The sequence below is a fragment of the Hordeum vulgare genome, chromosome 6H (genome assembly GCF_904849725.1).
Source record: "Hordeum vulgare subsp. vulgare chromosome 6H, MorexV3_pseudomolecules_assembly, whole genome shotgun sequence".
Classification (NCBI taxonomy): Eukaryota; Viridiplantae; Streptophyta; class Magnoliopsida; order Poales; family Poaceae; genus Hordeum; species Hordeum vulgare.
In genome coordinates this window covers 215,521,813-215,535,579 of record NC_058523.1, presented here as the reverse complement: position 1 = coordinate 215,535,579, position 13,767 = coordinate 215,521,813, and the positions used below count along the sequence as shown (strand labels likewise).

Genomic DNA, 13,767 nt, shown 5'->3' with positions numbered 1-13,767 from the left:
TGAAAAATTGGTTCCTCTCTCATAATAATTTCAAGTAGGAGCACAAAGCACATGCATATTATATCCTAAAAATCATCATGTGTAGTGGTAAAACCCAACCCATCAATATAATCCTTAATAAGTGCAAACTTCTTCGATATGGTGTAGTTGGGAGAATTCAAAAATATAACAGGACTATCATGTGTGGGTGAAATAGCAACAATTTCATGCTTAACATAAGGAACTATAGCAAGTTCATCTCCATAAGCATAAATCCTATTGGTATCATGGCCACAAGCATAACAAGTATCAAGTTCATCAAAAACGGATATTTCAAACAAATTCACGGGATCATAGCATTCATCCTTCGGTATGTGCGAAGGGAAATTAAAAAATGTATGAGTTGAAGAGTTACTCTCATTAGAAGGTGGGCATGAGTAGCTAATCTGCTCTTCCTCCATTTGTTATTCGCTCTCCTCCTCATCTTTTTCAACTAATGAGCTCAAAGTTTCAACAATTTCTTCTTCCATAGATTCCTGTAAAATATTAGTTTATTCCAAGACAACATTTGTTCTTTCAATAAATTCATTAACACCGGCATTGTTTTCATAATTCTCACAACAATTTTTAAGTATGGCAAATTTTTCAGATGTGTAAAGAATATCATCATACTTTTCAATCAATGAAGCAATTTTATATGCACCCTTAAAAGCAACAAATTCTTCTATTTGTTCCACATCATAGTAATCATATATACAATTAGAATAATAAGCAATGGTTTTAATATCATTAAATTCACATTGAAAGGGAAGGTGTAGACCCTTAGAGCAATAATTATAATCATTTCTTACTCAGAAATCACAAGCATACCAACACAACATTTTAATTTGATCCCATAAGTGTTTCCCTTTTCGAGACAAGCAATAATCCTTAAAGTACTCACGTTGATCCAACTTGTCCCCCATTATCAAGTTTAATGAGAATTTCTGAGGATTATCAAAGCAATACTTAATGTGTTTCACATAACCAACGTCGAGGGTTTTAGGAGGTTCCCCATATCCATGAGTAGCAAGTACAACTAATTTTTTTGGTGTTTCATGTTACATATATATAACTAAAGATATAAAACAACTAATTATAGAAAATAAAAATTAGTTAGTGATAAATCAAACAAGCACACATGAGAATATAAAGCGCTATGCTATCTCCTCGGCAACGATGGTAGAAAAAGGTCTTTATAACCCACAAGTGTACGTGATCGTTTGTAGCCTTTTTCGATAAGTAAGAGTGAAAAACACAACAAGGAGATAAAGGTAGAATTAATATTCTCTCAAGTTCTATCGACCGCTGATACAACTCTACGCATGCTAACGCTTACTTTACCTAGAACAAGTATGAAACTACTTTGCAGGAAAGAAACTAGAAGTACTTAGTAGGTGTAATAGATAGTTTTGCAAGAAAATAAAGAACGTTCAAATAAAAGTTAGGTGATGGTTAGATAAAGATTGATAAGTAAGTTTTTAGTAGAAAGCCTTTTTTGTGTAATGCAAGAGAAATATTCTCCATAGGCAATTGAATATAACATGGTAGATACTTATCATATGCAATGAGGGAGAGGCATACGCTAACACACTTTCCGTACTTGGATCATATGCACTTTTGATTGGACCTCTAGCAAGCATGTGCAACTCGTAGAAATCATTAAGGTAAACCCAACCATAGCATTAAACATCAAGTCCTCTTTACTCCCATACGCACACAACTCCCTTACTCGGGTGTAGGCTTCCTTCATTCTAGCCGCCCAATATAAACGAATCATGAACATATTGCAAACCCTCCAGCGTGTATACTTCATGTGTGTGCCTCACGGAAGGCAACTTAGAACCACACCATATCAACACATAACTCATATCAATAACATCATATCACAATTAACCCCTAGGACAAAAGATATCTAATCAAACATCATAGGATAGACACACATCATTTGATAACAATATATAGAATTAAGCACCATGTTAAAGTATAGATTATAGCAGGCAAGAGCGGTTTTACACCGCTGCATAGAGTAGGATAGAGTTGGTGGTGACGACGACGAAGTTGTTGGTGTAGATCATCGTCACGATGGTTGCCCCGGCGGTGCTCCGACGCCACCGGGAGAGAGGGGGAGAAAGCCCCCTCCTTGTTCTTCTTCCTTGGTCTCCGCCCTAGGTGGGAGGAGGGTTTATCCTCTGGTCCACGGTTGCCATATCTCCCGGAGGGCACGAGCTCCTTCGAGATTGGATCTCTCTCTCTCTCTGTGTTTATCTCATGTTTTCTCTCTTGTTTTCTAGCCCTTCATCGTTTCTTAAATATCCGGAGATACATTACTCTAACCGGGCTTAAATATTGAGGGGATTTTTATCGCAAAAATATCTTTCTTGCGGCAGAAGGGGAGCTTCAACTGACTTAAGGGGTGGGCACAAGCCATCAGGGCGCGACCCCCTGGGTGGCGCCCTGTTGGATTGTGCCTCCCTCGAGCATCTTCTTGCGTTGATTATGACTCCCAAAATTCACATATATTCTACAAAAATGTCTGTACATTTTTATCGTGTTTGGACCACGTTTGATATGGAATTTCTGCGAAACAAAAAGTACACAAAAAACATGAACTCGCACTAGGCAGTGGGTCAATAGGTTAGTGCTCAAAACTAATATAAATTGGTAAATATTTACTAAAAAAGTATCCTAGAAAGAACATATAATAACATGGAACAATAAAAGGTTTTAGATACGTTGGAGACGTATCAAGGGTACAACAAAAATGTCTAGTGGCTAATGGCGGAAGGGTCTCGCCAATCTCGAGCATCTATGGGACTCCATTCCCATAGGAACAACCGACCTGGGTAACTCCTTCACACGCGCCAATTATCTTCGATGCCTATGTTCCCGATTGTCTTCATCGTGCTCCTCTCCAAATACGCGATCTGACCAAGAAAATAGCCAGGGACAAGCCAGTAAATACGTTTGAATGTACTCGGAAACATCATGAAAATAGACATGACAAAGCACGTGAGTTACAAGCATGAGAACTTTAGTAATACCTAACATGCCATAGGAATAATTCATGAATGCCACTATGCAGATAATTTATCCGTAATATAAAATAAAATTAATCAATAATAAGGGAAGGTAAAAAAATGGAACATCGGGTTGAGTCTCTGGAGGATTTCAAGAAAATTAAAATGTACTAATCGGGTACCTGAAGCGACACATCAAAAGGGAAAAATATAAAAAATACCTCGGTCGGAGGTCTGAACGACATCACATAAAGGGCTTATATTAAAAATAATAACAGTCGTGCCGCAGTCGGGCGTTGGAAGCGACGTCACATGCGGGGCTTATATTAAATATAATAACATACGTGCTAAAGTCGGGCGTCTGAAGCGACATCATATAAAGGGCTTATATTAAAGATAATAACATACATGCCACAATCGAGTGTGTGAAGCAATGCCTCATAAAGGGGTAGATAACAAAATAATAACAGAAGTGCCACAGTCGGACGTTTGAAGCGATGCCATATAAAGGGCTTATATTGGAATTACGAATATGACGATTCACGCGGCAACACCATGCCCGAGATACTCAATAACATCATATACATAAAAGGTTAGTCTACAACAATTTGAAAATAATAATCATCCGTATTAATTCAAGATTTATAGTCTTGTTAAATTAATTCCTCCGAAGATCGAAACTGAGACCGACACTTCACCCATCCCAGACTACAGTCCTTAACCGCACACACTACTATTCGAATAGGTATAATACTCTACACAGGGGGTACTCTTAACCCACGTGTAACTGATTTCTTTAGTCAGCCCGTGTTGTTGACTAATTCCGATTACGGTCCTTGAATTGGAAACACACCTGACACGGACACACCAGCTTAACTTTCCGATGCCAGGAATCGCCCAAGGCAAACGTTAAGTAAAATTCTAATTGGGGAGACCACAATCTTGAATATAATGGGATCACAATACTTGTAATGTGTGCAAACTGGGGCGCTACCCCCTCGGTTCAACCAAAACACCCATGCCCTAGGACCAAGTGACATGCCTACCAATGATTATTGGTATCTTTGACTGTGGCCTTTGTGTATGGTGTGTGTGTAAGGAAAGGGGTTGATGACTTACTCGACCGTACCCTACCTGTGGCAGGGACCAGCGGTAGCACAAATCAAGTATGGGGGTTACTATTACAAGACTCGATCTATGGTCGACTCATGAGGTTTAAGTTCCCTACAATGGTTAGCACACCAAATTTTCTACATGTTATCCAACATAGTCACCACTCATCATGCCCAGTTATGCCCTCACTGATCGCTCTCATCACAACGAGATATCTATTTCGCCGTCACACTTTACTCAGGACAAAACCTTCCTCTGGGGTTTTTCAAGACTAGTATAAACATAGATCGCATGAGGCAGTGACCACTTCTCATATCAATCTCATGATCAACAAGAAGAATAAATTTCCACCATATGCATTCATGCATGAATATTCTCCATATGATTTTTTATGTCACTAACATGATCATGCATTCGTTTATCGCAGCAAAACAATCACTCCGTTTATGACATATCAGTGTTCAAGATGCTTTCCTTGAGTATGTAGAAGGGTTGGTTGCACTCCAAATATTTTGAAAGTATTCCCCCTTCCAATTTTCCTTTTTTTGAAAATACTGAAATCAACACACATTTCCAAAATAGTGTAGAAAAGTTGTTTGGCAAATTTCTTAATAAATACTAAAATAAACTTGCTTAAATTTGAGGAATAACAAAAAAATAATAAATATTTTTTGAGTTATCGTTTAAAAATTATAAGCAGTCAAACTTTGGTGAAATCTGGTTTCTAAATACAGTTATAAAAGAAAACGGTTCGGTAGGGTTTACGCTTTCGAGAAGAGAAAGAGCATTGAAAAGAGAAGTATTTACTAGAGTAGAAATCATACTAGTAGCTAGCACCACTAGCGGGTCGGCTGGCTCACCGACAGGTGGGACCCACCTATCGGGTTCACCTTCTTCCTCCCACGCATTGGACAGAGAGAGAAGCGAACTCCGACGATGATTGCTAGCGCTAGGAGACTCCGTTTCTAGCGCGAGGCACATCCACATTCTTAGGAGAGGAGATTGCATACGATGGAGGCTAAATGGGTTGCTGGAGGGCTCGAGGTTGAGCAGCGCTTCAACCATGGTGGAGGATGGCTATGGTCAAATGGACTTCTGCCCTTGGCTCGTTTTCGGTGGAATGCGAGATGGAAATAGGTTTGCTGGATCCTGAGGAAGTTTCTGGTGGAGAGAGTAGAGAGGCAGAAACTCTGGGGTTGTCGAATTTAAGAGAGAGACGACACAGAGCGTCACTGCTTGAGGCGGGGAAGATGGCCACTACTAGTCGATTGGTGGCTTGGGGATGCTCTCAGAGGGAGATGGGCAGCCACTGATGGCAAACAGTGGAGGCGGCGCCTGGCTGGCGGGGCTTGTAGGGGATGATGACGAAGATGAGGATGAGCTCGACGAGTTGAGGTGCTTGGGGGCACGTCAGGTGGCCTGGATGGTGCCGACCACAACAGGCGGCGGCGGTGGCGTCTAGCATTTGGCGCGTCGAGGACGTGATAGGGTGCTATAGAGCGGTAGGGGAGGTCGGTTGGGCTGAGGTGTATAGCGGCGAGCAGCAAAACAGACCAGTACAAGCTGGAGAGGGACCGTCCTGGGACGTGATAGCTCGGGCGCGAATACATGAAAAACGCATGTTGTTCTCGTGCTCCGGGCATGCACTACAGCTGCTCGACAAATTGCCAGGGTGGCTTAGGGGGCTCTAATGCAATTTAAATTTAGCAGGGCCATGGTTCAGGTTAAAACAAGCCGGTTAATGGGGCAGGTTGGCGGTGGAGTTTGATGGATAGTCAATTTTTTTGCCCTGAACTCAAGATGTTCGACAGAATGACAGAACCACTTAGGGAGCTTTTCTGAAGCTGAAATTGGGAAGGGTGGGGTCTCTTTAGATGTTAAAGGTAGTGGTGAAGTTAGTTTGGGAAGAAAACTTTCTAATGCTAGTTTTGCTAGAATTCAATTGTGGACAAAAACTTCACGGAATATTTTTGGCAAACCGAAAGGTTGAGTCTGTGGCTGATTGCTTGGACTTAAGAGTTCGCTTGGAAGTAATAGGAGTGAATTTTTTTCTTGAATTTTAGGGCTAGGAAAAATGGGGTTGCATTTCGAATCACAAACTGGACTAGATTTGAAAATATAAGGTTGGGCTCAAAATTTAGAAATGACCAAGTGGTTTTTTTTTTTGCATAACACTGATATGTGGGCATCACTTGACCTCTCCAATTTTTTATGGAATTTTTAAAGAAATATTTAAAATGGTTGCAGTGTAACAAGGGCAAATCTTAGAGTTAAAGATGTTATTAAAAGAATTAGTTGTGGGCAAGTTTTATTATAAAAGTTATTCCTACTATATTAGTAAAATGAAATAAAACATTGGAAGGAAAATATATAAATCCAACATTACCATTAAAAAAATACTTGGAGGGAAATTTTTTGTATACCTTGAACAAACAAGGTTCTGAAATTAGCAAAAGGCAAATATAACTAAAAGTTTTATGTCTGGCCAAATTTAAATTAATAAAAAATATGATTAACTTTTGGGGCGTTACAAACTCTACCCAGTCAAAATCTCGCCCTCCAGATATGCTAAGGGAAATAAAAGAAATCTCTTGTAAAACATGATAACCAAATCACTCACATGCAGGTGCAATCAAGAAAATCATTACACTCACAGATATCGTATCATGCAAATAAACACTACACTAACAAACATATCCAAGTGCGTTAACAAAAGTACGATCGGTAGGGCTATGAGGAAATATCCTCAACAATGGGACACATTCTTCTCCCCCTTGTCTACTTCTGTTTTACTCATTGTGTGCTTCTGCGGTGAACTTCTTCACCCCTTCTAGCTCAACCTTGCTAGCTTGCAACTCGGCCTGGCTTAGCTCGAAATCCTTGGCCAATTTCTCGTTCTTTACAGACTGTATGATGGTACACTATTAAATCGACCCATAATTCAGCCATACCGACAAAATAAGGTTCAGGGGCTACAGGGTCCGAACTTATGTTCGGGTACCAAAAACCGACGACTTACTTGCAGGTGGGAAGATATCAGCTTGGCCGCTTCTTCAACTCCAGCTCCCGTGGCCCTAAAGTAGGCATCCGCGGAATTAAAAGCATTAAGCTCCTGCTCCGAAAAAATAGGGTGGCGCAAGGACTCCTTTCGTCGCCGCTGATTCATTAAGCTCTTAGCTTCAGAATGCGTTGTTGAAAACTCTACGGGGTCATCAAGAAGTAAATCCATATCCGGAACTCTTGCATTAGCCGAGGACCTCGGATTTTGATGGTTGCCGGACACTTCAGCAGCATCTTCGGGTAAAGATGGTTGCGTACGTCTCCTGTATATTTCGGCTAGGGGTCAGGAGGAGCCAATGCAATTACTACTGTGAAAAAGGAATGATGGATATATATACGTCTTGGTTGAAGGGGCGGCCGATATATTCTGTGTCGTTGACTTTTGTTCGGTAATCCTATGTTCGGTCGATGCGGCCCCAGCCGATATAGCTCGACGCGGAGTTTGGCGCATGGACCGCCGACCTTTAGGGTTGGAGCTAGGAGTGTTTGGGATGACGAGAGGTATAGCTCCTCTCCGAGTACTGGTTTTCCTCTTGTTTGCGGTGGAGGATGGAAGAGGCCCAGGATTGTCAGCGTGGAGGGTCACCTTGACCTCGTCGATACTTTCCTAGTAAAATACTCCGTCCTCGAAGTCAATGAAAAGCTTCGGATCCTCATGGAATTTGGGGTTGTCATCACGGGAGTAGTTTTCGGGTTGAAGGGCGGGACAGTTGACTGTTTCAATCCAATGCCTCCAAGTCTGTTAATAAAGGCAATGGGTTATTGATCAGTAAGACCAAGCATAAGTGTCCGGACTATGTAATTATAATCACACTTGCCCATTCAACGGGATTGTATGCCCAGTAGCCGTCCCTGACGGTAAGTTGGGCGAAATTCTCTTTTTCCCCTTTAAAGAGGTCGGCCAAAATGGCCGCCAAAGCATCTTGATTATCCGGTCCTTGTTGCCTGGAATGGCTGGTGTCGCTTGTCCCGTTGTAGTGCCACAAGGGGTGCGTGCACTTTTGGATTGGCTTGACACACCGGGTAATTGTTGTGGCCATCACCTCGACGATGGTCAGCCCACTGTGAGCAAGTAACCTCACCTTGGCGGCTAGACGCTGTACTTTGGGGCTCTCTTCTTGTGAGGGATTGACCGGCTGCGAGCTAAACCGATTTTTAAGGAGACCTCAGCGTATTCGGGAAGACCCCTCCAAACTGGGCCGAATAAGGTAATGTCTTTGATATAAAACCATTTCGAAGACCGCTCATTGGTTTTCTTCTTTGGAGTCCGGACCGGGTATCTGGTCCCGGCTATACGCCACACTTCGGCTCTGCCCACTTCCCGAATTGACGTTCCCCTAGTTCGGGGAACAAGGCAGAAGTACTTTCTCCATAGGTCGAAGTGGGGCTCAAAGCCTAAGAACATCTCGCACAAGGCTATGAAGCGTGAGATGTGAAGGATAGAGCCGCGGGTAATGTTGTGAAGCTGGAGCCCGTAGAACTCTAGTAAGCCCCTCAGGAAGGGGTGGACCGAAAATCCCAGACCCTGCAGCAGGAAAGAAACAAAGCACATCTTTCGCCCTTTTGTGGGGTAGGGAAATTCTCTGCGGGGGCCTCGATGTTGGCCGAGTTCAGTCCAACATGGGTAGGCGCAAGATCGGACGTGGGAAGATATCCTTCTATTTCAAGGTTGCACAAGTGGAACACGGAAACGAAACAACTTGCCCAATCTCCCGGAAGGGCCGCGAAGGGATGCGAGGAGGAACCCGCCATAGCTCTAGGCGCTGGAGTTCTAGGGCTTTCTCTTGATGGTGCTTGAGGGTTGATGGTCACCCAAGGACATATTGTATATGTTTATAAAGGGTATTTTCCCTCACGGTTACGAGAAGCGGTTCCGAGTGAGACTGCTAGATTGTTTGTCTTCATTAATGCGCACAGAAATCAAATGCTCCTATCAATTCTCGAGCAGAAAGTTTGGAGGCCGTGGGACCCGTGATGCTTCGGTAATCGAGATCTGGTCAATGATTAGGATCGTCGTTCCACAAATAAGGGGAAATGGAGGAACTTGCCTCGCAAGCCAATCACCCTGGGTGCAAGAAGTTGCCGAAGAGCATGTACACCGGTGTTGGTGCAAGTTCGGGGCTACTAAGGGAGTCCTGGAACCAGGGGTCCTCGGATGGTCGGCCCATCTTTTATAGGTCGACCATATGGGCCGTATTATCGAAGACCGGACTACATGATGACTTTTTATTCAAGAAGGGAAGTTCTGAAGACTCGCGTATCGTCCAAGTTGAGTAGTCTAGCTCGGCACCTCTGCCCCCGACTAAAGGTCAGTTGTATGTAACCCTAGGGGCCCCTGGTGTCTTTATAAACAAGAGGGTTTGATCCGCATAGACAGGTTGATTCATCTAGGGTTTAGCTCATACGAATTCGAGGTAGATCAACTTTGTAATCCTCATACTCCATCAATATAATCAAGCAGGACGTAGGGTTTTACTTCCTCAAGAGGGCCTGAACCTGGGAAAACACTGTTCCCTTCGTTTCGTGCAACCCATCGATCCAAGGTCTACAGTTCGGGACCCCTACCCGAGATCTGCCGGTTTTGACACCGACCATGGGGTACAAAAAAATGCCTAGTGGCTGATCGCGGAAGCGTTTGACGAATCTCCAGCGTCTATGGGGCTCCATTCCTCACCTAGGTAACTCCTATCTCATGGGCCTATTATCTTTGACGCCTAGGTTCCCGGTTGTCATCATCGTGCTCCTCTCCAAATACACGATCTGGCCAAGGCAATAGCCATGGACAAGCCAATGAGTACATTTGAAAGTACTCGCAAACATCATGAAAACAGACATGATAAAGAGGTGAGTTGCATGCATGAGAACTTTAGTAATATCTAACATGTCGTAGGATTAATTCATGAATGCTATTAGGAATTTAATTTACCCGTGAGATAAAATAAAATTAATCAGTAATAAGGGAAGGTAAAATAACAATATAACATCAGGCGGAGTCTCCTGAGATTTTCAAGAAAATTAATATGTACCAATCTGGTATCTAAAGCGATACGTCAAAAGGGAAAATATAAAAAATATGGCTCAGTCGGACGTCTCAGCGACGTCACATAAAGGGCTTATATTAAAAATAATAATACGCGTGCCGCAGTCGGGCGTTTGAAGCGGCGTCACACCAGGGGCTTATATTAAAGATAATAACATCCATGCCACAGTCGGGCATCTGAAGCGACATCACATAAAGGGCTTATATTAAAGATAATAACATACATCGCACAGTCGGAAGTCTGAAGTGACGCCTCATAAAGGGGCTTATAATAAAATAATGATAGAAGTGCCGCAGTTGGGGGTTTGGAGCGACGCCACATAAAGGGTTTATATTAGAATTACGAATATGAGTATTTAGGTGGCAGGACCCAGCCCGAGATACTCAACAACTTCATACCAATAAAAGATAAGTCCACAACAATTTGACAATAATAACCATTCGTGATAATTCAAGATTTATAGTCTTGTTATTTTAATTTCTCCGAAGACCGACAGTGAGACCAACACTCGACCCATTCCAAACTGTAGTCCTTAACCGCAGACACGGTTATTCAAATAGGTATAATACTCTGTAGAGGGGGTACTCTTTACCCACGAGTAACAACTTCCTTTAGTCAACCCGCGTCATTGACTAATTCCGATTACAATCTTTGAGTTGAAAACACAGTTGACCCGCACACACCAACTTAACTTCCCGCTGTCGGGAATCACCCAAGGCAACTGTTAAGTAAAACTCTAAGTGGGGAGACCACAGTCTCGAATATCATGGGATCACAATACTTATAACGCGTGCAAACAAGGGCGCTACCCACTCGGTCCAACCGGAACACCCATACCCCCGGACCAAGTGATATGCCTACAAGTGATCAGTGATATCTTTCACTATGGCCTCTCTGTATGATGTGTGCAAGGAAAGGGGTTGGCGACTTACTCGACCGTACCCTACCTATGGCAGAGACTAGTGGTAGCACGAATCAAGTATGGGGTTACTGGTACAAGACTCGGTCTATGGCCGACTCAGTAGGTTTAAGTTCCCTGCAATGGTTAGCACACAATATTTTCTGCATGATATCCAACATAGTCACCACTCATCATGCCCAGATATGCCCTCAGTGATCGCTCTCATCGCAACGAGATATCAGTTTCACGGTCACACTTTACTCATGACAAAACCTTCCTCGAGGGTTTGTCAAGACCAGTATAGGCATATGTGGAATGAGGCAGTGACCACTTATCATATCAATCTCATGATCAACATAAAAAATAAATTTCCACCATATGCATTCATGCATGAATATTCTCCATATGATTTTTTTTATTTCACTCACATGATCAAGCATTCGTTTATCGCAGCAAACAATCACTCCTTTTATGACATATCAGTGTTCAAGATGCTTGCCTTGAGTATGTAGAAGGTTTGGTTGCACTCCAAAGATTTTGAAAGTATTCGCCCTTCCAATTTTCCTATTTTTGAAAATATGGAAATCAACACACATTTCCAAAACGGTGTAGAAAAGTTGTTTGGAATTTTTTTAACAAATACTAAAATAAACTAGATTAAATTTGAGGAATAATAGAAAAATAATCAATTCATTTAGAGTCATCGTTCAAAAATTATAATCAGTCAAAGTTTGGTAAAAATTGTTTTTAAATAAAAGTTATAAAGAAAACGGTTCAGTGGGGTTTATGATTTCTAAATCAGAAAGCGTATTGGAAAGAAAATGCTTTACTAGAGGAGAAAGCGTACTGGCTGGCAGCGCCACTGGCGAGTCGGCTGGCTCACCGACAGGTGGGACGCACCTTTTAGGTTCACCTTCTTCCTCCCGCGCCTGGGATAGAAACATGAGTGAATTCCGACGATGATTGCGAGCGCTAGGAGGCTCCGTTTCCAGCGCCCGGCACATCCACGTGCTCAGGAGAGGAGACCGCATCTGCTGGATGGGAAATGGGTTGCTGGAGGGCTCGAGGTTGAGCAGAGCTTCAAACATGGCGGAGGATGGCCACGGTCAAAAGGGACTTCTGCCCCTGGGTGGTTTTCGGCGGAATGGGAGATGGGAATGGGTTTGCTGGATCGTGAATAAGTTTCTGGTGGAGAGAGTGGAGCGGGAGAAGCTTTGGTGGCATCGAATTTAACAGAGAGACGACAATGAGCGGCACTTCCTGAGGCGGGGAAGATGTCCACTATTGGTAAATTTGTGGTTTGGGGAGGCTCTGAGTGGGAGATGGGGTGCTGCACGGGGCTGAGGGAGCAAGGGGGGCCTTAAATAGGTGCTGGAGGCTATAGAGCAGGAGGGGCTCTGATGGTTTTGGTTAAAACAAGCCTAGAGGACATGTTTGTTTGGTTAACGGGGCAGGTTTGGTGTGGATTTTGATGGATGGTCAATTTTTTTGCCTTGAACTCAAGATGTTCGACAGATGATAGAGGCACTTAGGAGCTTTTCTAAGCTCAAATTGGGCAGGGTGGGGTCTCTTTAGATGTTAAAGGTAGTGGTGAAGTTAGTTGGGGAAAAGAGAACACTTTCTAATGCAAGTTTTGCCAGAATTCAGTTCTGGACAGTAACTTCAAGGAATATTTTTGGCAAACCAAAAGGTTGAATCTATGGCTGATCTCTTGGACTTAAGGGTTTGGTTGGAAGTAATAGCGGTGGAAATGTTTTCAAGAATTCTAGGGCTAGGAAAAATTGGGTTTCTGTTCAAATCACAAACAAGACCAGATTTGAAAACCTGAGCTTGGGCGCAAAATTTACAACTGACCAAGAGGTTTTTTTTTTTGCATGAAAGTGATCTATGGGCATCACTTAACCTCTCCAAATTTTTGTGGAATTTTTAAAGAAATATTTAAAATGTTTTTAGTGCAACAAGGGCAAATCTTAGAGTTAAACATTTCTATTAAAAGATTTAGTTGTGGCCAAGTTTTATTATAAAAAATATTCCTACTATATTAGTAAATGAAATAAAACAATATAAGGAAAATATTTAAAGCCCACATTACTTTCCAAAAAAAATTACTTGGAGGAAAAAAATTGAATACCGTGGGCAAAGAAGGTTGTGAAATTAGCAAAAGACTAATATAATTAAAAGTTTTATTTCTGGACAAATTTTAATTAATGAAAAATATGATTACATTTTTGGGGCTTCACAATAGCCCAAGTAATGTTGTCGCGTGTGTCTTTGAAATCCAACCGTTGGAACAAGTGTCAGTTGGCCATTAACCCATGGTCATTTCGATCAAATCATGTCGGGCAGCATGTTGGCTATAAATAGGCCATCCCCTCCACCACATGTTGGTGGTTCCTCACTGTTAGATATGCATGTTGTTGTTTTGGAGAAACCCACCTCGAGGATATTGAGAGAGAGAACAATCCTGCAAGGATAAATACAAACACCTAGAGCTAGACTGTTTGAGCATTACGGAAGTCATTGTGTTCTAAGAGAACAGAAGACGTGTTACACTTGAAGACTGTGATTTTCCACACGGTTAGGCGTCGTGGTCTAGTGCATCAAACAATCATTG

General features: G+C 42.4%; 1 protein-coding gene across 2 annotated transcripts; it reads right to left on the bottom strand.

The window, feature by feature from the left end:
* Nucleotides 1-2,698: 2,698 nt before the first annotated feature.
* Nucleotides 2,699-12,524, bottom strand: LOC123403297. Of its 2 annotated transcripts, none has more exons than XM_045097249.1 (3): nucleotides 12,001-12,524; nucleotides 11,653-11,717; nucleotides 2,699-2,945 (listed from the first exon to the last, which is right to left on the bottom strand). In XM_045097249.1, exons 1-3 carry the CDS (start codon nucleotides 12,239-12,241, stop codon nucleotides 2,874-2,876), a joined length of 378 nt encoding a protein of 125 aa, XP_044953184.1. In that variant the 5' UTR covers nucleotides 12,242-12,524; the 3' UTR covers nucleotides 2,699-2,873. The 2 variants fall into 2 exon arrangements, with proteins under 2 accessions (XP_044953184.1, XP_044953185.1); XM_045097250.1 differs by having other exon boundaries at nucleotides 12,054-12,524.
* Nucleotides 12,525-13,767: the final 1,243 nt, after the last annotated feature.

What these genes read in the sequence shown, in the direction of transcription:
- LOC123403297 (XM_045097249.1), bottom strand. Translation starts at nt 12,241, where the DNA reads ATGTTTGAAGCTCTGCTCAACCTCGAGCCCTCCAGCAACCCATTTCCC. An exon ending in GCCAGTGGCGCTGCCAGCCA is followed by an intron (nt 11,718 to 12,000) that starts GTACGCTTTCTC and finishes TTTCAAAAATAG; the next exon opens with GAAAATTGGAAGGGCGAATA. An exon ending in AAACCTTCTACATACTCAAG is followed by an intron (nt 2,946 to 11,652) that starts GCAAGCATCTTG and finishes TTTCTTGGTCAG; the next exon opens with ATCGCGTATTTGGAGAGGAG.